Raw genomic sequence first — 25,061 nt, 5'->3', positions numbered from 1 at the left:
CGGCCGAAGACAGTGGCCTGCACGCAGCCAAGGACCAGGCTCTGGGCCGAGATCAGCCCTTTTTTCCTATTTGTTCACCTTCTCTGTTGCCCTGCGAGGCTGGAGACCGAAACGGCCCCGCGCTGACCAGACCCTAGTACGCCCAAGGCCAAGGTCTTCTTTTCTTGGCCAGGGAGACTGGCGGTGCCCCAGTGCTTCCCAGGACAGCAGGAGATGTGGGGTCAGATGTCTTACACACTCACCACAGCCCCACCCTGGATGCTGCCCACAGCATGTGACAACACACAGCACACACAAAACCTGTTGCACAAGCCACACACATACATCCTACCCTCCACATTACATATGTGCCAGACCGGAGTGGCCTCTATAGTAGTGGTCCCCAAGACTCTCCCAGCCTTACAGGCAGGACGGGACCTCCCTGGCCCGCTCTGGAACTGAGGCTCCTGCAGAGGAGCACAAGTCCCTGCTTTGCCACTCCCCAGCTGTGTGACCTTGGACGGGGTACGCCCAGCTCTCTGCGCCTCAGCTTCCCCCTCTGTAAAGTGGGAATCCAACGACTGAAGGATGGCCCATGGTGACAGGACGGATGAAGACCTGGAATCAGCAGCCGATGAGCCTCCGTAAGTGTCTGTTTTCAGTACATGTAAGGCAGCACTAGAAGCCAGGGAGGGAAGCTCCTGGGACTGGTCGGAAAGCGGAGCCAGCTTTGAGGGGCAAAGGGCCAATCGTCTCCTTACGGGGTTTCTCTGCTTGGACCGGAGCGAGGCCCTGCAGGGCTGGATCCCAGCAGAGAGCTGGTGCAGGGCAGGGCCCCTGAGCCATGAGGCCAGGCCTGAGGCCATCTCTGTCCTGCACACTCCTTGTTTCCTGTTGTTGAGCTCAGGGAAAAGTCTTGGGGAAGGCACCCCACCCCCGTGGTTTTTTCTGGGCTCCAAGAAGCAAGGGGAGGGGTTTGTGTCCACACCAAGTCCAGGATGTAAAGGGAAGCTGCACGCAGTACTCCCTCTGGCCAGCCAGCAGTGCTGAGGACTTCTGAGGAGCTACGAAGAGCGCGTGCCAGAGAGTCTGGTTCTCCAGCCGGTACACATGCAGGTGCTGCAGGCGCCCAGCTGAGTCCACTGCCTGCAGCAAGAAGCTGGTCAGAGGCGAGAGGCCCCAGGCAGGCCCCTGCGCCAGCCAGCCCACAGGAGACAAGAAAGATGGGACTTGGCAGCAGTTCATGGGAAGAAAGGCTGACCAGATTATTCACTGTCGGGACCATGTGGCTCAGCGGAGATGGCATTGGGCCGCCCAGAAGCCCCTGTCCTCTGAGCAACGTGAACCGAAAGCAGGGCACCTACCTGGAGGGAGGCGCCCTGCCCCCACTCCTCGGGGTACGCAGAGAGCTGGGCCTGCCTCCTGGAGACAGGCAGTCGGCAGGCCGGGCCCTGGAGAGGGGAGAGAAGGCGGGGTCTCTGAGAAGTGTTTGAGGAGGTGGCCTAACAGGCCCAGGCCCACCCCAGGGAGCTCTTTCTGGAAAGCTGGAGAAGGAGGGCCTGGCCATGTGGCTGATCAGTTACCCTCAGCGGGCCTCAGGCCTGGGGCAGGACTGGGCAGACACCTTCCCCATCCCCAGTACCCCCAATGCAGCCCCCTCTGCCCTGCCTTCCACCAGCTCCCTCTAAGGGTGCGTTCGTAGAAACAGTTCTATGTGTGCTCAAGGTGTGGGCCCCGTATCTTCACTAGCCCAACGTCTGAGCGGAAGAGGACGGAAGGCCCCAGGGGGCCCCAGGAGGCGAGGGGCAGGGAGTGGGCACTGACTATCACATCTGGCAGGACCCCGGATCTGCCTGTCCTGCTTTCTCACTGACTCTGTCATCAGAACCCTTTGCTCAACAAACAGCAAGTCCTGCAGGCCCCGCGCTGTGCGCATGGAAGCGAAAGGATTGGGGCCTGGCCAGGAGGAGCGCAGGGTCCCGCTCCCAGAGGAGTGGGGGCGGGGAGGCCGGAAGAAGCTCCCAGGAGAGAAATGGCGGACACGATTCATGCCAATAGGCAGTAGCGGTGGAAAGGAAAGGCATTTCTCGGGCCCTGGATAGACCCTTGGAAGACAGTCACAGAGATGAAAGAGAAAGAGAAGCCAGCCAAGGACATGGAGAAGGACTGATGAAAAATCTGGGGGAAAAACCAGGAGAGCGTGGGCTCACAAGGCTGGGAGGAGAGACAGGTTCCCTAAGCGAAGGAAGGACACAAGCAAAGCTGTTGAGAGGCCGTGCCCAGGGAAGGAGAGAGGCGCCCCAGCTGCCTCCCTCCTGACTGGGTGCGCATCACAGATGGCAGATCCTGCGCGGCAATGGGAAGGATGAATGAGCTCACCGCAACTGAAATGCCACATAAGGAGCAGAATGAGTTGAACCTGATGTTATTCAAATGCCTGGGAGAGGCTCAGATGGATGGGGTAAAAGAGCGTGGGGTCAAAGGACGAGATCAAAGGGGGCAAAAAGCATGCGCACGCCTGTGTGTGTGCGCGCGTGCAAGTGTGTGTTGGGACACGCGTGGGCCGATGATGACAGGAAAACAGGTGTCCACTCATCCGAGGTCCAAATTAAAGTGAATAGTAATTCTGGAGTTAGACAAAGCCTGTTTGCAATTTGTGGGAGCGGGGACAGTGGTACCTGGTGGATTAGAAGCCCCGTAGGCTGGGAGGGGCAGGGTCCCCAGGAGGCTCTGGGGGCACCCCTCTTCTGGGCCAAGGAGCTGGGGGGTAGAAGGCAGGTAAGCAGTTGAGGTCTGTGCCCCCAGATGGCCACAAGCGAAGTCAGCTCAGCAGGAGGCGCCTCTTCTTTGGTCGGAATTATACAGGCATGTGGCTTAAAGGGGCAGATCATCCGAGGCTGAGGCTCGTAATGAAAAGCAGCAGCCGCTCCTCCCCATTCTGCCTTCCCAGAGGCAACCGGTTTCAGCTCTCCGGGTAATTACCTCTGTCTGGCTCTATAACGAACCTCCAGCTTTCTTTAACCGTCGCCACTATTCCGACTGCCATGGCACAGGCAGTGATTGCTTTCCTTGTCTTGAATGACTTTTAAAAATCAGCTTTATTGATATGATTAGCATACAATAAAATTCACAAATTGTCAGATGTCATTTGACACACGGATACAGTCGTGCGACCGCCACTGTAATCGCGATATAGAACATTCGCATCACTCCAGAAAGTTCCCTCGTGGCCCTTTGCGATCTTCCTCCACCTGGAGCCTGGCAACCATCATCTTTCTATCACTTTAGATTTGTCTTTTCTAGAATTTTATAAAAGTAGGATGACAGAGTGTGCAGCATTTTGCGTCTGGTCTCTTTCACCCAGCAGAATGCCTTTGAGTTCCTCTCTATTGTGTGTGTCAGGAGTTTGTTCCTTTTCATGCCAAGTGGTGTTCTATTGTGTGCATGGACCACAGATCATTTACCTGAGGACCAGTTGATGGACAGACATGTGGATTGTTTCTAGTTTAGGACTGTTAGGAAAAAGATTACTCTGAATACTTGAGTACAAGCCTTTCTGCGTACGTGTTTTCATTTCTCTAGATAAATCCTTAGAAGTACAACTACCGGGTCATATAAGTGTATGTTTCAGTTGATAAGATCCTGGCAAATTGTTTTCCACACTCGTCATATGACATGATAGTTCCTTATGACTGATGATGGTGAGAATCTTTACATATACTTATTTGCCATTTGTCAATATTCGTTAGTGACGTATCTAGGCAAATCTTTGGTCAATTTTTAGAAGTTTTCTCAAGTATTGAGTGTAGGAGTTGTTTTTGTTTTTTAAATATGTTTTGGTTACAAATCCTTTTACAGACATGTTTTGCAAATATTTTTTCCCAGTTTGGGGCTTGCTTTCTTATTTTACTAAGAGTATCTTTTAAAAACCAAACATTTGAAATTTTTATAAAGTCTAATTTTATGTTTTCTTTCACGATTTGTATTTTTTGTGTCCTATCTAACAAATCTTTGCCTAATCCAATGTCACACATATTCTCTTATAACTTCTTCTAGAAGGTTTATATGTCTAGCTCTTATATTTACGTCTGACACTCATTTCAAGTTAAATTTTGTGCATGGTACGAAGTAAAGGTCTAGGTTCATTCTTTTGCATGTGAATAACCAGTTATCCTGGCATCATTTCTTCAAAAGACTATCCTTTCCTCACCGAATTACCTCGGTACCTTTGCCACAAAATTGATCGTATGTGTGTGCATCTATTTCTGGACTCTCAATTCTGTCCCGCCAATCTACATCCTATCCTTATACCAATGCTACACTGTCTGGATGACTACAGATTTATAGTAAGTCTTGAATTCAGATAGCATAAGTTCTTCGATTTTGTTCTTTCTCAAAATCATTTTGGCTAGTCTAGGTAATTTGCATTTCCATATAAATTTTAAAATCGGCTTGCCAGTTTCTACAAAAGAAGCCTGGATTTTAATTGCCATTTCATTGGCTCTATAGATAAATGTGCAGAGAATTGACATCTTAACCATAATGGGTATTTCAACCCGTGAATACATTATTTTTCTCCGTTTATTTAAGTTTCTTTAATTTCTATCAGCAATATTTTGTAGTTTTTGATGTACGGGTTTTGCACGTTATTAAGTTATCCTTAAATATTTCAGATTTTTGGTGCTATTGTAAATGGTACTTTTAAATGTCAATTTCTGATTGTCTGTTGCTAGTATATAAAAACACTATTGGTTTTTGCATACTGACTGTCCTGCAACCTTGTTAAACTCACTTATTCTACTGGTTTTAGTAGATTTCATAAGATTTTTTTTTTTTGCATATACGATCATGTCATCTCTGAATAAAGAGACTTTTGTCTATGGCCATGCCACCCTGAACACTCCCAATCTCGTCTGATCTCGAAAGTTAAGCAGGGCCGGGCCCGGTTAGTACTTGGATGGGAGACCACTTAGGAAGACCAGGTGCTGTAGGCGTTTAAAAAAAAAAAGACACTTTTACCTTTTCCTTTCTAAGTTATATGCCTTCTATTCCTTTTTCCTGTCTTACTGCGCTAGCTAGGACCTCCAGTGCAACAATGAGTAAAAGTGATAACATACCTTCGCCTTATTCCTGATCATAAAGGAAAGGCAGTCAGTCTATCTTCATTAAATATGACGTTAACTGTGGGTTTTTCATAGACTCCCTTTATCAGGCTGAAGAAGTTTCCCTCTATTCCTAGATCACTGAAAGCTTTTATCATAAGTGGATGTTCAATTTTGTCCAATGTTTTTCCTGCATCTATTGAAATGATCATATGGTTTTCTTTGTTGTTGTCTCTCTGTTACTATGGTTAATAATGCTGACTGATTTTCAAATGTCATAGCAAACTGGCATTCCTGGAGGGGAACACTATTTGGCCATGATGTGTCATCTTTTTATACATTGCTGGATTTGATTTGCTGGCATTTTGGTTAGTATTTTTAATCATGTATAGGCACGAGGGATACTGGTCTGTAGCTTCCTCTTCACGTGATGTCTTTGGTTTTGGTATGAGGGTAATGCTAACCTTATAAAATGAATTGAGAAGTGTTCCCTCCTCTTCTATTTTCTGGAAGAGTTTATGTAGAATTGGTGTTATTTCTTTCATAATGTTTGGTAGAATTCTCCAGTGAAGCCAAAAATGCCTGGAGTTTTCTTCGTGGTAAGGTTTTTAGCTACGAACTCAACTCTGTCAATAGATTATTCAGGTTATCTATTTTTTCCTAATGAACTTTGATAGTTTGTATCTTTCATGGAATTTATCCATTTCATCAAATGTATTGGCATCAGTTCTTCATAATATTCCCTTATTTTCATTTTAATATTTGTAAGACCTGTAGTGATGTCCTCTCTTTCATTTTTGTTATTGGTAATTTCTATCTTCTGTTCATTTGTTCTGATCAGACTGGCTAGAGGTTTATCAATTTCATTAACCTTTTCAAGTCAGCTTTTGGTTTCGCTTTTTGTTTGTTTTCTATTCCATCGATTTCTGCTCTTTATTTTTATTATTTTCTTTTTTCTTTTTATTTTGCATTTACTTTGCTCTTCTTTTTCTAGTTTCTTAAAGTGGGAACTTAAATCATTAATTTGGGACCCTGCTCCTTTTCTAATAAAAGTAGTTAATGTTATCTATTTTCCTCAAATCACGTGTTCAGTTGAGTTTCCAAACTTTTATATTTTATGTCTTTAGTTTTATTCAATTAAATATAGTTTCTAATTTGACATATGATTTCTCCTTTGATCCATGGGTTATTTAGAAGTACATTTTTTTCATTGCCAAATATTTGGAAATTTCTTTGATATCATCCTGTTACTGATTTCTAATTCAACATCGCTCTGGTCAGAAATCCTACTTTGTGTGATTTGTATCCTTTGTAATTTATTGAGACTTGTTCTACTGCCCCGAATTTTATCTATATGGGTGAATGTTACATCTGCACTGTGTATTCTCTTGTTGCTTGGTATACTATTCTGAAAAGATCAATTAGGTCACTTTGGTTGATACTGTTCAAATCTTCTATATTCTTACTGATTTCTTGCCTATTTGTTTTATCAGTTACCGAGAAAGGGGTGTTAAAGTCTCCAACTGCGTTTGGAGATTGGTCTATTTCTAGAAACCTTTGGTGCTGTCGATTTTTGTTTCACGTATTTGGGAGCTTTGTTATCGAGTACCTACCTTTTTAAAATGATTATTTCTTCTTGATTCGTTGTCCTTTGTCCATCGTGAAATGTCCCTCTTTATCTCTGGTAACACTCTTTGTCTCGAATTCTACTCTATCTGTTATTAATACAGCCATACCAGCTTTCTTATGCTCAGTGTTTGCATGATGTATCTTTTTTCATCCTTTTACTTGCGACTTGTCTGTGTCTTTATGCTTAAAGTGTGCTTCTTGTAAATAACATATAGCTATTTTATGTAGCCTGACAGTCTCTGCCTTTTAACTGGTGTGTGTGGCAGATTGTGTTTTTCAAAGGTAGCCCCAACAATATCTCCCATCCCACATGCTCTTTTGGAACCTTGCCATTTTCCCATCAAGAGGTAGAATTTAACTCCCCCACCCCTCCTATAATCTGGGCTGGCTTGTGACTTGCTTTGATTCAATGTGATACGATAAAGTGATGCCACTTGATATCCGAGGCTGGGTGGGTCAGAAAAAGCAATGCTGCTTCTGCCTTGTTAGCAGGGATGCTCACTCTTCCTGCCTTTAGCCACCACCTAACCAGTCCAACTTCTCTGAGGCTGCCATGCTATGAAGAAGCCAAAACTAGCGCTCATGGAGAAACCACATGGAAGGCTCTGAGATGGCATAAAGGGGGAGAGATGTCCAGCCAGCTCTAAGATGCTCCAGCTCCACACTGTTCCAGCTTCAGCCACTGTCTGGCAGAAATCACATGAAACACTGTCAGTAAGAACTGCCCAGTTGAGCCTTTTCCAGATCGTTATTTTTAAATCGAAGAATATATATTAACCGTTTTAATTGTACAATTCAGTGGCATCGATTACATTCCTAATACTGTGTATCACCCCATTTTCTTTTTCTAAAACGTTTTTTTATCATCATAAACAGAAGCTCTGTACCCATTAAGCAATAATCCTCCATTCTCCCCTCTCCTCAGTCTCTAATAATCTCTAATCTACTCTCTGTCTCTATGAATTTGCCTATTCTAGAGAGTTCATATAAATGGAATCATGTGATATTTGTCCTTTTGTGTCTGCTTTCTTTCACTCAGCATATTGTTTCCTAGGTTCCTCCATGTCGTCGTATATATCCAGATTTTATTCCCCTTTACGGATGAATAATATTTTATCGTATGGCTAGAGCACTTTTGTTCATGCATGCGTCTACCGATGGACATCCGGGTCGTTTCCGCCTTTTGGCTATTGTGAATAATGCTGTGATGAATATTGGTGTACGAGCATCTGTTTGAGTTCTCGTTTTCAATTTTTTTGAAGATATACCTAGGAGTGAAATTGCTGGGTTATATGGTAACCCCGCTTTGCTTTCTGAGGAATGCCTTTCCCATAGACTTGACTCACAGAAACATGAGAAATAAGAACATTATCGAAGTTATTTTAAAACGCTACATTTTGGAGCAATTTGTTACGCAACAGAAATAAGTGGAATAGAGTTTTAGTCCATTTATAATTAATGTAATTATCTTTGGATTTCGGTCTAAGAACTCAGTGTGACTTCTATTTGTTCCATTCATTTTTCGTTCTTTTTCTCCTTTTCTGCCTTTTTTTTGGGGGGGGCAATTGAATTTTTTTTTTTTAGTATTTCGTCTTCTTTATTGACTTTTTAGATATGTCTTTTTGTGTTACTTTTAAAAAAATTGTTGCTCTGGAGCAGCGGCCCCCAACTTTTGTGGCACCAGGGGCTCGTGCTCTTATGAGAATCTAGTGCCTGATGATCTGAGGCGGAGCTGAGGCGGTGATGCTGGCGCTGGGGAGCGGTTGCAGATACAGATGAAACTTCACCTGCCTGCTGCTCACCTGCTGCTGTGCAGCTTGGCTCCTAACAGTAGAGGCCGTGGCCCAGGGGCTGGGGACCTCTGCTCTAGAGATTACAATTTGTTTCTTTAACTTAGCACATTCCACCATCAAAGAAATATTCTAGTACTTCGTGAACAGTATAAGAATGTTACAGCAGTATTCCAATTGCTGCGGTCCCAACCTTTGTGCTCTGGTTGTCACACAATATTTTTACACTATGCAAATTATTTTTACATACGATATGCAAAAAGATAACTCTACATTACATTATTATTGTTTTTACTGTGAACAGTAAGTAGTCATATATATTTACTCTTTTTGGTGTTTTCCATTCCTTTCTTCAGTCTGGTATAATTTCTCTTCAATCTCAATAACTTATTTTAGCATTTCTTTTATTGTAAGTCTGCTGGAGATAAATTCTGTATTTATTCTCATCGAGGGAACGCAACTCTATTTTGTCTTAATTTTTGTAGATATTTACACTGGATATTGAATTCCAGATTGAAAATTTGTATTTTCTTTCAGCATTTGAAGATGTTATTCCATTATCTTTTGGCCTTTACTGTTTTTAGATTCAGAGTCTGCTGTCACTCTTATTGTTCCCCCGTATACAGCATGTCTTTTTTTTCTCTGCTTTCAAGGTTTAAAAAAATTTTTTTTTTAGCAGTTTGACTATTAAATGCTTAGGGGATGTTGGAATTATGATAAATATGTTATTACTTTAAAGTCTCTGATAATTCCAACATCTAAGCCATCTCTGATCTGAGTCTGGTTTTACCAATTGTTTCTTCTGTTGATGATGGGTCATATTTCCTCGCTTTTTCACATGTATCTTAATTTTTTTTATTGGATGCCAGACATTGTATGGAATAGAACAATAGGGAGTATAATAACATTTATGCGCCCCCCCAAAAGGACATGCCTCTTCTTCTGTTAGGCCGTGTGTGTGTGCGTGCGTGCGTGCGTGCGTGCGTGTGTGTGTTGGAGGATGGTTTTCAGTCAATCTGGTCTGTTCTTAAGCTGCATCTGGGATTTCTTGTCGATTTTGCTAGATTCAGTTCCCCATAGACTTCAAAGTATTTCAAGGTAGGATCAGAACCTTCTCTTTATCAGGACTCGTGATCTGAGTACCTGTGGGATTTGTCTTAATTCAACCTCACTCTTAGACGGATGAACATGTGCCACAGAAGTATCTCTTTCAGGTCTTCTGCCTCGACTCCTGCCATAGCAGGCTCCTGCTTTGTAGTTAGTGTAAGACTTAGGGAGCCTGGATGGTTTCTCTGTCCTCCTAACCTACCTCAGGACTTCAGCAGACCCTGTGTCCCTTCAGCCTAAGGTTGATCCCTCTCAGCTCTTCTGCCCTTCTCCTGCCATCGACTGCCTCTAGAAAGTCTGGAGTGTGGTTTCTCTCACTTCTCCTGCCCCATATTCAGACTTCAGCACTCTTAATACATCTATACCTCAGAGAGAATCGCTCGGTCCGCCTTCCATGCCTCCAGAATTTCTTGGTGAAAGCTTATGGAAAAGAGCTGTGGGTGAATGTAAACCCTCTTTGCGTCTGAGGTTCCTAGGGATTCCAATTGTCATGCCACCCCATACTTGACCTTTACGATTTTGTTAAAAGGCCCTCTGTTTTCTTCTTACAAGTGTCTATGGCAGCCTCCTCCTCCCCCTGCTGCTGTCAAGGATAAAAGCAGTAACGGGTCTTTTTCCTAGGAAAGGCTTGGCGTTTTTCAGATTTTGGCTTACTTTTTTCCCCTTTTTTTTTGGCAAGTTCAGCTTCCCGATAGGCTTTAAGGAAAAAAAAAAAACAACTATGATTTTTATAGATTACCCAGCTTCTCTCGTAGCTAGGATGGAAATGATGTTGTCTTGCAACTTCTTTTTTATTAAGTTTTTAATTTTTTCAAAATGTTCAATTAGATTTGACATTCAGTATTATTTTATATTAGTTTCAGGTGTACGACAGAGATATTGCAACTTTTCATATTCCTTTTTAATTTATGCTGCCGTGAGCAGTTGTCGTTTGTTACCCGAATGTTCTTTTTTATAGCACCCTGTTCTTTTTTTCATGGATGTTCACATTCTGTTATCTCCCTGAGGAAGCTAAGGACTTTTTAAGAAAATATATTTCTTATCCCTCATCGTCCTGTTTCCCAGAGATAGTTTTCCTCTTTATTTCGATCTCTACCTTTTATGCTTTCATGTTAGAACCTTCCTCAGATGTCTAGTGATCCTTGGTTGTCGTCTCGTATTTAAGAATGGGATACTAAAAAGCTTATTGGAAGGAGTGGGCTTGTCAACTATGGGCTTCACTGTAAGGTAACGTAGCTGGGCTGTTTTAGTAGAGAATCTTAAGGTTACTCTCTTTAGTTCCTTCCTCTTGGAATGTCAAATAGCCCGGAGAAAGATCTTCAGTCTGATGCCTGGGGCTGGCTGTCAACACTCAAGGACCTGAGTAGGGCAAGAGGGCCCAGAGAGGTAAATATTCACTTAGTCCCCCTGTTTTCAGTGCGGTGCTCCCTTAGCCGTTTCCGGTGTTCCCCATTCCAGACACGCTTTGTTTCATCGACTCCAAAGAATAAACTTCTTCTCCTGAGATGGGTGATGGTATCTGGAAGTCTGACAGATTTTCAACTGCAGCTTGACATTCACCCCCGTTTCCACCGCTGATTTCTAAGCCACGTCTGAGCTCCGCCGTGTGAATTCAGCAGGTGCTCAGTGGTCTCCACTGCCTCCACTTTCTTGGATTTGCTACAGTGGTTACTGCTGAGCTATGATAATCTTGCTGCTGTTATCTCATTTCCTGTTATTTTTGTCTTTGGAAATTTTTGCTTTTAAAAAGTCATGTAGTGTCATTTTAGTGCTGTTTCGGGAGGGAGACAAAGGAAACGCATGTGTTTAGTCTGTCTTCTTTGTTTCTAGGTCAACGGTAGGTGGAGAAAGTCTGGAAGAACCATTGAGTGGAAAGAGCGGGAGGCTGGCTAGGGTCACGTGACGGGGCTGTGGTACTACAAGCCAGCTTGTTTGGAGCCCATAAGTCCCTAGTGATACCTGTCTACACAGTGACGTGGTTGTCTCCAGCAGCACTCTCTGCAGCCTGGGAGGAAGAGCAGAGAAGTCAAATGAGCAATTCCATTCAAAGCCTGCGGGTCTGTAGGAAAAGCAAGAGAATAGATGATTTAAGTGTAGTGGGACTGGACAGGCCAAGCGAGATGCTTCCACAGCTCCCTGCTGTAGAAGCACCTCTAGCCAGTGATTTGCACATAGATGGTGTCTTAGTCAGCTTGCCGTAACAAAATACCATAGACTGGGGGCTTAAATAGCAGATATTTATTTCTCATTGGAGGCTGGAAGTCCCAGATCAAGCAGGGTTGGTTTCCGGTGAAGGTAATCTTCTTGGCTGGTAGATGGTTGTCTTCTTGCTGCATCCTCACATAAGAGATGAGGTGGCGGGGAGCGGGGGGAGAGAGAGAGAGACAGAGACAGAGAGACAGAGAGCGACAGAGAGCCCGCACACGCTCTCTAGTGTCTTCTTATAAGGACACTAATTTTATTGGATCAGGGCCCCACCCTTATGACCTCGTTTCACCTTAATTACTTTCTTAAAGGCCCCATTCTCAAATACAGTCACATGGAGGATTAGGGCTTCAACACATGATTTTAAGGGGACACACAAAATTTAGTCCATAAGAGGTGGCTATTCTATATATCACATGGTCTGCTCCAACCTTGGCCTCGGTTGCTTGAACCAGGTGCAAGCATCTGGCCAAGAGCAGCCAGTCTATAGATTTGTCCGTTCCCTACCCAGGTTACCTGATGAAGGCTCTTCCCAAATAAGGATAATGAGTTTTGGGGCCAATAAGCTTCTTTCTCATGGGTACTTAAAGTACAGTGAGATCCGAAACCAAAAGACACATGGAAGAAAGGTAATGTGTAATTGTCCCGAAACATTAGTAGCCAAGGAGAAGCAGAAACTAAGATTAGGCAGAAGCAGAGACATAAAGAGAAGAGAGTCACAGAGGAGAGGGTGACATAGTCACCATAATAACAGCTCAGGGGTAGAAGCTTGGCTTGTGAATAAGAAAACCTGGTCCCTAGAGCTGCTTAAAAACCTGGTTCAGACTCCCCAAAGCTCAAGTGTTTGATTCTGCTTGGGTTCCTGTCCACACGTCCGAGGTTACCGTTGTGATGATTATTTGTATGTGTCCACTTGACTGGGCCATAGGGTGCGCAAACATTTGGTCAAACATCATTCTGGGTGTGTCTGTGAGGATGTTCTGCATGAGATTAACATTTGGATCGGTAAACTGAGTAAAGCAGATGGCCCTCCCGCATGTGGGTGGGGCTCATCCAGTCCTCTGAAGATCTGAATAGAACAAAGAGAGAACTCTCCTGCCTGACCTCACTGCTGGAGCTGAGGCGTTGGGCTTTTCCTGCCCTTAGGCTAGAACTCATACCACCAGCTCTCCCAGGTCTCCAGCTTGCTGACTGGAGATCTTGGGACTTCTCAGGCTTCAGTCACATGAGCCGATTTCCTATCCTAAATCTCTTTACACATACACAGATGCACACACACATCCTATTGGTGCTGTTTCTCTGGGGAACTCTGACTCACGCAATTTTGTCTCCTTCATTCCTATATGAATCTTCCATTAATGGAGAAATTTGAGCCTGTCGAAGAGATATATACCATAGGGCCAAGTGGGATCTGAGAGATTGGGTGCAGGGATCAAGGGACTGGGCAGTTCTGTGAGGTCGAAGTGCGGGGTGGTAGAAGGAAAGATATTGGAGAATGGAAGGAACAGATCGGAGGTCGTGCCCAGAGAGCTGACATTTGGACTATAACATGTCAGCAATTCCGTGGACTCTCTAAGGCGCAACAACTCTCTAAGGTCTTTGAAGATAAAGTCGAGAGACAGAAGTTGGGATGTCTGTGGGTGAAAGGAAGGTTGAGAGTCACTGGTGAATATGTCAGAGCGATAGCACAAGGAGGCACAGAGGAGAAGGCGGCCAGGCCCTATGAGAAAAGCCTCAAAGGAGCCTATGGTGACTGCTGAGGGCCCTCGCAACATGGCGGCTGAGGAGAGAGAACAAGGAAAAAGCAGAGGTGCCTTTTATGATCTGCTCCCAAAAGTCTCTGGCTGTCACTTCTGCTTCGCTCTATTCACTAGAAGAAGTATGTCATCAAGTCCAGCCCCTACTCAGAAGGAGGAAAAGTAGGCTGTACCTCTTGAAGGGAGGAGCATCTAAGAATTTTCGGTAGCTTAAAACAACCAGAGCGGAGATATCGATTAACTTTAGACTTTGTTAAGAACGCACGTTAAAGTAGCTAGAGTAATTCTTTAAAAATTTATACAGAGCCTCTAAACAAATAGAGGGGAAGACGAAACAAGAAAGCCAATTCAATCCATCTAAAAGATGGCCAAGAACAAAGAAGCTTGGGCTCAGCATTTACTCACACCTCTTTTTAATGTGCCTTTGTACTTACTGCTGAGGCAGGCTGCAGCCCAGCTCTGGGATGCAAATTAGGTTTTGCCAATTAGGTGCACTCGCAAGATTCAGAAGGCTGAGGGAAGAGGAGGCCATCTTCCTGCTGTGTGGAGCTGTTTTTCTGCTGAATATCAAGGTCAAGGAAGTGTCGGGCTTCAGCAGCAATGCTCCTGTGTCCAGTGTCCAGTGTCCAGCCTCCGCTTCTTGTGGCAGCGATGACTTCCAGGTGTCAGCTTGCTGATCCCTGGCTCATGACTATGATGGTGTCTTCTTGAACTCAACAGTTACACTGGTGGCTGCCTGTTCTCCCACCTCGCTGATGGTGGCACAGGTGGCAGCTCCTTTGGAGAGCCAGTTCTGTGCTGGTGTCCTGTGGATCCCGCCTAGAATATATCCCTCTGGCCCCTCTGATGGTTGTGTATGCTTCCATTGCCTGTACACAATCCCTTTGTGTATAAGATGGCTGGAGTGATTTCCGCTTCGTGCCCAGAACTTTCACTGGTAAAAAGTGAGGGCGGAGGGAGAAAAATTTGGAAAACGGGGCAAATAGAAAGCACTTAATAAGTGGGCAAAAGTAAGTCCAAACATACAGCAACTACCACCAACGTGATCAGCTAAACCTTATGGTGGCTACCTTACAGAAATGAAAGATGCTCACACAAAAACCTCGATGTAAATGTTTCAAGCAGCATATTTAACATCGCCCAAAGCTGGAAACAATCCAGATGTCCTTCAACGGCGGTGCAGATAAACAAACAATGGTATACTACTCAGCGATAAAAAGGAAAATCTGCTGACACAGACAGACGACAAGGATGAATCTCTAAAACTACACTGCACGATTACGATTCCGTTTGTAATAAATTATAGTGAAGACAGAAGGTAGACGGGGGAGCGGGGTGGGGGGGCAGGACAAGGAGGCCAGGGGCTGGAGGTGGTGAGGTGGACTGCAAAAGAAGCATATGAAGGGAATTTGAGGGGAGGTGATGGAAATGTTTATATCTTGATTTTGGTGGTAGTTACATGACTATCAACTCATTGAACTGTACATGAAAAAGAACTGGTTGCACTATATGTAATTCTCTACTTCAGCAAGCTGATTTTTTTTTTTTTTTTAAGATAAAGATTTTTAGACTGGCTCAAATGAAACCAAAACCAACCGATACACTGTTTCAAGAAATACACCTGAGACACAAAGACACAGAAAGACAGAAAGGGGTCAAATAGAGAAAGATAGGTCAGCCCACCGTGCTAGCCTGCTGGCATTCTTTCTGCTGCACTGGCTTGTGTGACTCCTTCCCTCTTATCACATGGCTGTCTGGCAGTGGCAGGGTGGAGGGGGGGAGTCTGGCCGGACTCTGGGGGTGCCACCCTCAATTAGCTGACTGCCCGAGAGGGGTGGGTCACAGAGAGCTGTGAGAAGCACTTGCCATTGAAGGGGTATCGCTAGGCAAGACCCGGCTGTCTGTCCAGTACTCCTCCAACCTCCACGGCAAGCACGTGACAGTGGAGTGACGGTCCACCTCTTGTTCAAAGCCAAGCCCTCCTGCTTCTCCTGGGACTTGCTCCGCCCGAAGTTCTTGCTTCTTCCTGTTCTGGCTCTCATTGACCCCTCCATCTTGGCAAACGGCAGTAAGAGAATGAGCTTCGCATTCACACAGAAGCAAGTTCGAATCCTAGCTCTGCCATTTGCCTTCTGGGTAATCTTGGGTAAGTCACTTGGCCCATCTGAACCTGTTTCCTCATCCGTCAAGTGGGCTGATGATTGACTTCCCTGGGTCGGTGTACAAAATAAATGTGCTAATCCATGAAACGTGCTTGGAACGATGACAGGCTCAATAAATGTCGTTTACTGTCATAATAGCGATGGGTACTAGTCTAAGAAATATAGACCGAATCCATCGTTGTGTACGTTAGCGGAGCATACTAAATGGGTTCTAGTCTCTTCCTACTTTACTCCTGCCGTTTCGCAGTGATCAAGATCAACTTCTATATTCCACAAAGGATTTGTAGACGTTGGGATTGGAAACTTCAGGGGGGCCGAGTGGAGGCAGAGGTGGCTGGAAAGGGGAGAGGCCAGGCCTATCTGAGGTCGGATCAGAACATGCAGGAAGCAGAGCACAGCTCAGTGCCTCATGGAAAATATCCCCTCCTGGGCTCCCAGGACCCCCTTCGCCGCCAGCTCTGGGCCCCCTGGCCTCCTTCTTCAGCTCAGCCTCCTCATTGCTCCTGAAGGGGATGGACCAGCAGCACGAGAGCCCTGCCAGCCCTCCCACTCCGGGGCACCTGGAAGAAACATCTGGCCACTGGCAGCCCCAAGGGTGGGCCGGAGCTGGCTGTGAAGGGCCCTCCACCTTGACTCAGGCGTCTAGTTTTATCCGTGCTCCTTCTAAAAGACCCCCAGAAACATGGCATCCAGACCCTCCCTGAAGGCAGATGGGGCCACTTCAAGCCTCCCCTTCCAGGATAAACAGATGGAATGGAGATGGTCAAATGCGATGGGGACAACAGGCCAGGATGCCAGGGCCCCCTACACGGCTTGAAGGGTCTTGAGAGGCTGAGCCGAGGCCCCTGGGAATGCTTCACTGGGCAACAGGCATGCCCATAAAAATACCGTGGCCACCAGGGGTGCAATCTGCCATCTGGGCCCTAGGCCTTCCTTGCCCTGCGGCAGGCTCGGCTCACTCCGGAATTCCTACGCCCTCTGTGTGACCGCCGCAAGCCGAGGGGGGCGCTAGGGAGGAGCTCCTTCACCCGGCTTCCAGGGCAGGGCTGCGGGAGAGTGGGGCCACCGGGAAAGGTCGGGATGGGGCCAATCCCCGTGACAAAGAAATAAGACGCCCAGCTTGGGAAAGCTGGCAGGGAGTAAGGAATATCTGGGAAACGGGAGTGGCACTTCGAGGGGTACCGTCCCCGCAACCTCCTCGCCCCCCCGGCTCTGGACTGCGCAGGACTCCGTGGCCCTCTGCGCGTCCCTGGCTGGCTGAGATCGAGGCCCGCGCGCCCCTCCTGGACCCGGCTCCTAAGACTGAGCGCGGGGGCGTCTCGTAGCGGAGCAGAGCCCAGGGACACGTCAAAACCGGGGGTCCGGGATCGCGTCGCGTGTCGGTGCCCGTAGCTCGCCAACACCCTAGAGGGACGGGAGGGAGCCCGGGGGGATGTTTCCCCATCCGACTCCAGTCTCCACCGCCCAGCCCCACGAGCACCCCCGCCCCGCGATTCCTGCCCCGAGCCTTCGCTGGGGCGTGGGCGCCCGTGTGCGAGCGACTCCCGGGCCAGGGACTCCGGGGTTGCGGGCGCGGGTCGCACTGAGCTCCCGAGGAGCCACCAGGGCTTCCCAGACCGGGCCGGGCTCCGCAGTCTGGCTCCACCGGGACGAGGGGCGAGGGCGCAGCGGGGCGGAGCGGGCGGCCGGGGAGGTGATCTCACTCCCCCCTCCCCCGCCTCCCCTGCTCTCCCCTCCTCCTCCCCTGCGCTCACGCCCGCCCCGCCCCGCCCCCGCCCCGCCGCCGCCGCCGCCGCCGCCGCAGCAGCAGCAGCATTGGCATCGCAGACGCACTCGGGCGGCGGGTCCGAGGCCGGCGTGCGCGGAGGCTGGGCGGGCAGCCCGAGCGGCGGCCGTAGCGCAGGTAAGGCTGGCAGGCCGGCCCTCGCGACTGGGCGGCGGCTGCGACGCCCCCTGCCCCCAGTCCCACCCCTGCCCTGGGGGGCGAGAACGGGGAGAGCTGCTCCGCCCGGCCCGCGGTCACAGGCGGGGCGTCCAGAGCCCCACCCAGGCCGGGAACAAGAATCCGGGCCCTGGGGGACGGGAGCAGGGAGGGGGAAGGAGGCCTGGGCTGGAGCCCGACAACTGAGGGGTACCTGGGCGGTGCCCAAAATGCCAACCTGGGGAGGGACACTCCGGGGGCATACAGGAAGGGTTTGTGCGGGCAGGCGGGGGCTGAAGTTGGCATGTCCCTAAGGATGTGTGCGTGTATGAGAAAGGGAGCCCGATGCGGCCTGGTGACACCCTCCCCGCCCCCCCCACCCCCCGCGTCGGCTGCTGTGGGGTGTGGCCCTGGGCATGGCTGCCCCTCATTTCCAGTCGAGGTCCCTGTTCCACTACAGAAAATCAGCATGGCCGGCATGGCAGGGAGGGTCAGGAGCTAGGCTGCCCCTGTAATGGGGGGAGGGGAGGGAACAGGGCTGGGCTCTGCCAGGCCCTCCGCCCCAAGGTAAGGGGGGCTTTGTTCTCCCTCTTCTTTCTAAACCCCAGCCTGGACTCCCCAAGCTTCCGTCCAAGTCTTCAACAAGACCAGAGGTTCCTCCCCAGAAATGCAGGGTGCATCTGGAGCCTCAGTTTCTGCAGGCTCTTGTGGCCAAGAAAGAGTGCAAACCAGTGAGGTCGGCCTGGGCACCCACTGGTGTGGGCCTGTGCGCACGGTTGTAGAATGCGGGTCCAGCAGGTAGAGGCGTGGGAGGGAGGGCCTCAGTGGCTCAGGGCCAGGGATTCTGGAAAGCAAGATGCTCAGGCTCGGGCGTTTCCCCTGCCCACTACAGGTCTTTCGCCCATTGCCAAGTCTTCCCACCTCTGTTCCATTATGGGAGGGTCTCCAATTCCTAGGGCAGATTTTGGGCGTCTCTTGGTTGGCAGGCGTTGGGAAGAGCACCTAGTACAACCTGCTGCCCCCTACAGGGTATCTGGAGCCCGCCCATCACTGTCTCTCCTCGGGAGGCAGGCCCGGGGCCATCTGCCCAGCCCCAGAAGTGAGGGCCTGGCACCCCCCTCTCCAAGTAGGTGCCCTGCTTCCGGTTAACTCCACCCCGAGGGCAGGGGCTTCTGGGCGGCCCGGTACCATCTCTGCTGACTCACGTGGCCCTGACAGTGAATAATCCAGTCAGCTTTTCTTCCCATGAACTGCTGCCGAGCCCCATCTTTCTTGTCTCCTGTGGGCTGACTGGGGCAGGGACCTGCCTGGGGCCTCTCGCCTCTGACCAGTTTCTCGCTGCAAGCAATAGACTCAGCGGGGCCCGGCCTCTCACCTGGCACAGCGCCTGTGCAACGCCAGTATGTGCACCCACGGGCTCAGCCTGTGCAATGCCAGTACGTGCACCTACGGGCCTCTCAGCCGTCTATGGCCCCATGGCAAGCTTGGGTCAGGGCTGGGACTGGGGCCCCCTATCCTTGGCTCCTGGCCATTGCTCTTTGCTGCATCCTAGTCTCTTTCCATACTTATGTCTGCCTGCCATCCCAAAGGTAGTACATCTTGTGGTACACTTGAAATATACAGAAAAGAACAAAAGAAGTTAAGAATTGCTGGTGATCTGATCAACTAAGAGAGAAACTAGCTCAACACACCCCAGCCTCGGTCTCCTTGGTTTGCTCCAGGCTGCTCCCAAAAGACTCCACCCCTAGTGCCCAGCCCCCTGCAGAGCACTCAGTGGGCACACAGCCCCCCCGTCCCCCGTGCAGTGATGACCTCCTCCTTGCCCAGGAGCTCAGTGGCCCATGCCCTGGGCAGTCATTCATTGGGCAGTTGCTCACTGCCAAGTGCCCGCTTGGGCTGGCTCATGGCTGCCCATGGAAAAGCCAGTACCGAACCAGACCAACACCGTCTTCATCTTCAGGAGGCACACATTGGTTTTCTTTTTTACTTTAGGCTATATGAAGGGGAAAAGGAGGCAGGGAGTGAGGAAGGGCCTTGTCTGAGGCCTACTCCAGTGGGCAGGGACCCCCAGGCTGCACCCCTGTCAACCTCTCGACACGGGTAAGACCGGCTGGGTAGGGTGGAGGAGGCAGCCGCCTGTGCCATGCCTGCCACACCCTAGCCCAGTGACTCCAGATCCTCAGTCCCTTCCCTGGCTTTGAGTGTCAGCCCTCTTGGCTATCACATGAGGGCACGGACTCATTAATCGCCAAGGTCCCTCTCAAGGCAAATAGTCCCTGGTGCCCCTTTAAATGGCTGCAGTTAGAAAGAACATCTCTCGGACACTCTTCTGGGCAGTGAGGGACATGTGGACTTGCAGAGTAGCCCAGTCTCCAGAACAGCCATGGCGAAGTTGCGATGGAAGCTTTGCCCAGACCCCCTTCTTGGGCTGACGTCTGAAAGAGCTTTGGCGGGGAGGAGGGTGGGTGTCCTGGGCCTAGGAGGGCCTCGCTCTGAGGGAGAATGGAGTAGAGGTGGGAGCCCTATGCAGAGAGAGGCATTCCTGCCAACTGCTCTGCTCCGCCAGGCCCCTTGTGCATGGGAGTCCCAGGGGCCCCGCCCCACCCTGTGATTCAGACAATGGGGGAGGCAGGGCGTCTGAATCCCCCCTCTAGGGTACCAGTCTGGCTGTTGTCTTTGCCCTGTCCCCTCCTCTCCTGATTGGAAGGTTGGGTTTGGGTCCTAGGTGAGGTCCTGCCCATCCTGGACACCTTCCTTCTCTTCCTGTTCCCTCTCAAAGGAACAACCCCCACCCCATCATGCATCACTTTTTCCCTCCTGCTCAATTGGGTTTCACTCTTGAAGGATGCTACGCCCTCCGCTTCTCTCCCTGCCTCTGTCTGCCCCACCCCTCCCTGTGGATGCCCTGGGCTCCATTTCTCCACTTCCCCTTTTGTCTGGCTTCTCCCAGCTCCTCTCCCTTCCTGCCTTACCACTTCTCCCCTGTCCTGCTCCCAATTAAATATGGCCCCTCTGAACTCTGAGCCTCAGCACAGAGGTGCGCTGAGGCAGCCACCCATCACACGTCCCCTGGGCTCCATGGCTTTGGGTTAGGCCCAGACCTCCCTTGGGGGCCTTGTCTGACCTGGAGAGTGGACAGGGGGTGCCTGGTGGCCTCCGGCCAGAGGACTGGGGAGTGGCCTTTAGCAAGGCCACCTGCCTTCTCTTCAGATATCAACAGGGTCTTTGTGGCTTCTTAAAGATTGGAGAGAGGGAGGAGCTGGGAGGGTGGGGAGTTCCTCTGCGGGGGTGGGGGTGGGGGTCGGGGTCAGGTCCAGACTGCTGGTCTTTCCAGAAGCTTTCCTTTGTCCAGCGCCCCCCCACCCAAGGCCTCAGGAACTCTCCTGGGTCCTCCATGTTCCCCTCAAGTCACGGAGCTGAGGAAGGCGCGCTCAGCTACTGTCCTGACACTCTGCCAGTCTCTGGCCCTAAACCCAGTAAGGACAGCTGTGTCGGCCTTGGATTGGGTGGAGCAGGAGGGCGACAGCATCTTGGGCTCTGCGCAGTCGGCCAAGGGAGTCTTCTGAGCTGTTCGTCTTGATGTCAGTCTGATGGTGGAGCTTGAAGGGAGGGGGTGGATCTCCGGGAGCCCCCTCCTCTCAGCTCTCTGGTCTAAAACATTCAGAGCCAGGCAAATTGGAGAGGACAGCTGAGCTGGAGGTTTGTATGGGGGCAGCTTTGGGCGTGTGTGTGTGTGCGCGCGCGCGCGCGCGTGTGTGTAGCTTGCAGTATTCCTATTTGCATGTGTGGGGATCAGATATCTGGTTGCATGTGTGCATTCTCGTGTGTATGGGTGTGTGAGAGAGCATGCGCACACAGATCCTCCTGTGCCCACATGGGTCCCCTTGGATGCCCCAACTGAGCCTGTGCTAGGAAGGGGCAGGGCTGACGGCGGTGGCCACAGAGGCTGGCATGCCTTGCTGCATGATGTGGGGCTTTCGGTTGCGGGGTGCCCTCTGGCCCCTCCCCTGGCCGCCTTCGTTCATGCCTTAGGAATGCCTGAGATGACAGAGGCTCCATTGTCCACCCCCAGGCTTCCTGTGCCCCCTCTGCCCTTTAACCCTTTGGGAGTGGGGAGCCCTGAGGGGACCGGAGGAGACTGGAGGGGTCTGAGCTGTTTCTAGGCGCCCACTCCCCACTTGGACTAGGCATCCCAGGACTGGCGGGTCTGAACAGCAAGCTGGCCAGTGCCTCTTGCTGCCGGCTGGGCTCCCTCTTGCCTCTTTGCTTAGCATCTTCCCTGTACTGCCCGCCTGCTCTGCAGCCTTCTCTCCCCTCGGGTCCTAGAGGCAGGCCCTGCCAGCCCATGGGAACAGGAAGCACATCGCCCCGCCGGCCTGGACCCTGAAGCCCCACATAGTGCCAGTTTCGTTTCTCAGGTCGAGGGTTTCTGGTCTTGTCATGAGCTCGCTCTCCAGAGTTAGAGGGGAGGGTTTAGAGTGGGTGGAGGGGGGCGCAGCTTTTAGGCCGTGGGCGTCGGTTTCCCCAACCGTACGTGGGAAACTTGGCTGTACTGCTGGCATTCTAAGGGTCTGGGAAGCCGGAGTCTTGGCGCCTACCCCATTGGGCCTCAGTTTCCCCTTCTGCACAGCGAGTTGACACTGTCCCTAAGCCCTGACTGGAGAGAGGGGCTTTCCAGGTAGCCGAAGCCTGTTTGTGAGGGGGCCCCGGAGCCTTCGGTTTTAAGAAAGGGGTCAGAAAGCGACCCAAGATTCTGGATAACGGGAGGGGGAGGAAGAAGCCCAGGCTGTCCCGGAGCTGAACAGGGAAAGGAATTCGCCTTCCCTTGGACAGAGCCCTTGGGTTGGGCGTCGTGTGAAGCCCAAGGCCGAGGGGTAGGGTAGTTCCTGCTCTGCTGAGGCACGATTTGGGTCACATCCTACTTCCGCGTGTCCTCCTCTCAAGATTTCCCTCCCTGCCCCCAACATTTGCCTGCCATCTGCCTAGCAAATAGGCCCTTCCCCAGGGAGCAGGATGGCTTGGAGGCCATCCTTGTCCAGGCCCCTGGCCACCTGGGAACAGCAGCAGGTGCACACGTTGGGAAGCTGCTCTGAGAGGTGAGCTGACCCCCAGAGGAAGCCTCTGCCCGTCTAGAACCCCATCTCTGGTGAGCGTCAGTGCCAACTCTTTGACCTTGAATCTGATGCTCTGGTTCTCTGAACCTCAGTTTCGGCATCTGTAAAATAGGGATACTGGTAGCATATCCTTTTCAGGACAATTTGAAGGATGACATGAGTGATGTGTGAAGAAGCGCTTAAGAGAGTCCCTGGCGTGTGATGCTATCCATGCATTTATTCAATAAAACGGGGCAGCTGACTCTGACGCCGGGGTGGGGGTGGAGAAAAACTGTCCTAGCCACGGATGGTGAGATTCTCTCTTCCTTCGCCAGTACAGACTGTTCTCCTTACTCTCCCACAAAGGGTTAACCTCTGTCCCGCCCCTTCTTCATCCTTTAAGAATGGTCCTTTACAGGTGAGCTGTCGTTGCCTTGGAGATCTCAGCCTTGTGGGGGCTGAGGGTGTACTCTGGGTGGGGGGCTCTCAGGGAGAGGTGAGGCAGGAGCACAGAGGATGAAACAGCAGTCCTTTGAGACTCCGGGCACCCGGGTACCTGTGGGGGCTCCCACCCAGAAGCCTCCTTTATGTATTATCTAAATAACCCATTAGGCTGCAGCAAGCTTTCCTTTAGGCTTCCCCCATCTCTGCCAGTGGAGGGAGCTGGGCTCCATCTCCATGGAAACTCGCCAGCCACAGCCTGGGGTGGGGAGGGCGAGAAGGAGCCTTAAAGAAACACAGTGCATGGGATATAATTGACACCCACAGACTCATATGCACACTGACAGGCTCCGGGGCCCCCATCAGCCCAATGAAGAGACCACCCAGGTATGAGTGCCACCACGTACACCCCCAGACCTACAAGTATGTAGACGTGGCACCCACACTCTGACCATCTTACACACCCGAGGTGCTGAGCCCCCAGCCCTGCCCCTACTCAGGCCTGCCTGGTCACAGAGCACTGCTGTTCTCAACAGACACTGGGCTAGAGAGTCGTCTTGCTACTTCTCTCTTAGGCAGGTGCATTCCCTTCAGACGGGAGGGGCAGAGAGGACTCACGGCAGGACGTGGGAGGCACAGGGACTTACGTGTGCATCGGCTTTTACATGGGGCACCTCTAAGGTTCCCCCTTCAGGGTATTGTGTGTGTGTGTGTGTGTGTGTGTGTGTGTTCAGGGAGGAAAGCAAGCCACCCCAGGTCTCATGCAACTCCGATCCTTCCAAGCGCCTCCCACCACTGCAGTCAGTGGCCAGAGGCCAGAGGAGAGGAGTTTGAAGGGGACCCAGGGGCACAGTGGGGCCAGGGCTCCTCTGGGGTCGCACCGGGCCCTTCCCTGCAGGTTCCAGTGGGCCTGACCTTGCCGACTTCATTCACCTCGGTGCCTGCCACGCCCTTTCTCTCTGCCAGCCTGTGAGTGGTGTGTGAGAACCCAGGGGAGGATGGGATCCCAGCTGGACACACTCAGGAGCAGCCTGCCTTTGTTGTGGCCTCCCCCAGCACGACGGCAGGTGTATGCAGCGGGTGCACGTATGGGCGTGCACACGGACACTCATTGTTGTGCCTGTGGATGGGTGGGCATCTCCCCCCCCGGCCAGGTGGCTGCTCGCTTCGCCAAAGGGGCGATCTTGGAAGGATCCACTATGGTCCTCTGGGTGCTTCGCCCTCCCCCTCTGTGGGGACTCGCACCTGCTCCCTGAGGGCCAGCCAGTTCATTCATCCTGTCTTACAACCGCATCTCTGCTCCGATGCCACAAGTGGCCAGGGACCTGCCGCTCTCTGTCATTGTCGTTGTCTTCCTAGTCGTGGGCTTTGTTTGTCTCTCTGGCGCCGGTTCACGGCTTCTCTGCTCTCTGTTTGTCTCTCCGCCCTGCCCATCAGTCCAGCCTGACCTCCAAGCCCAAGAAGGGCCCCTCCTCCGACTCAGGTCCATCACCCCTCCTCCTTCCCCGCCCCTTGCCTGGTGCATCCCCCAGGGACCAGGATCTGGAGGAAGCACCACTAGCCCCTCTTATCCCTCGGCTACTTCTCATTAGTGCCTTCTGCGGCTGTCTCCCACCCTACGTACGCCTTTCACGTCTTCTTTTCCTCTCCATGCTTCCTGGGTCCCTGTTCCTGGGTCTCTCCATCTCGGTTACCGTGATGGTTCAACATCCGTCTTTGTCTTCCATTCCCTCCCCCAGCCCCACTTCTCAGCCTCTCCTGCTCCCTCCTGCCTCTTTCTCGCCCTGTCTGTCACCCTTCAGTCTTCCCCAGCCTGCCCCCCCTTCACAGACATGGCCGTGGCTCCATCTGTACCCCAGCGTGTGGAATAGTCCC

At 50.7% G+C, this 25,061-nt stretch overlaps 1 protein-coding gene and 1 non-coding gene across 2 annotated transcripts in view; both read left to right on the top strand.

Moving 5' to 3' along the window:
* The first annotated feature begins 4,854 nt into the window (after positions 1-4,854).
* On the top strand, positions 4,855-4,973 carry LOC120605956 (5S ribosomal RNA). Its single transcript, XR_005653792.1, has one exon. It is a non-coding gene; the product is annotated as a 5S ribosomal RNA (ribosomal RNA).
* Positions 4,974-13,585: 8,612 nt separating this feature from the next.
* The window catches only part of L1CAM (L1 cell adhesion molecule), a 27,882-nt gene continuing 16,406 nt past the window's right edge, over positions 13,586-25,061 (top strand). The window contains exon 1 of the mRNA XM_039867030.1: positions 13,586-13,622. Within this exon, the coding sequence (XP_039722964.1) occupies positions 13,586-13,622 (37 nt within the window). The remainder of the gene's footprint in view (positions 13,623-25,061) is intronic.

This window comes from Pteropus medius, unplaced genomic scaffold (genome assembly GCF_902729225.1).
Source record: "Pteropus medius unplaced genomic scaffold, Ma_sr-lr_union100, whole genome shotgun sequence".
Taxonomy (NCBI): Eukaryota; Metazoa; Chordata; class Mammalia; order Chiroptera; family Pteropodidae; genus Pteropus; species Pteropus medius.
Note: the sequence above shows the minus strand (reverse complement) of the source record. Positions and strands in the feature narration are given on the sequence as shown.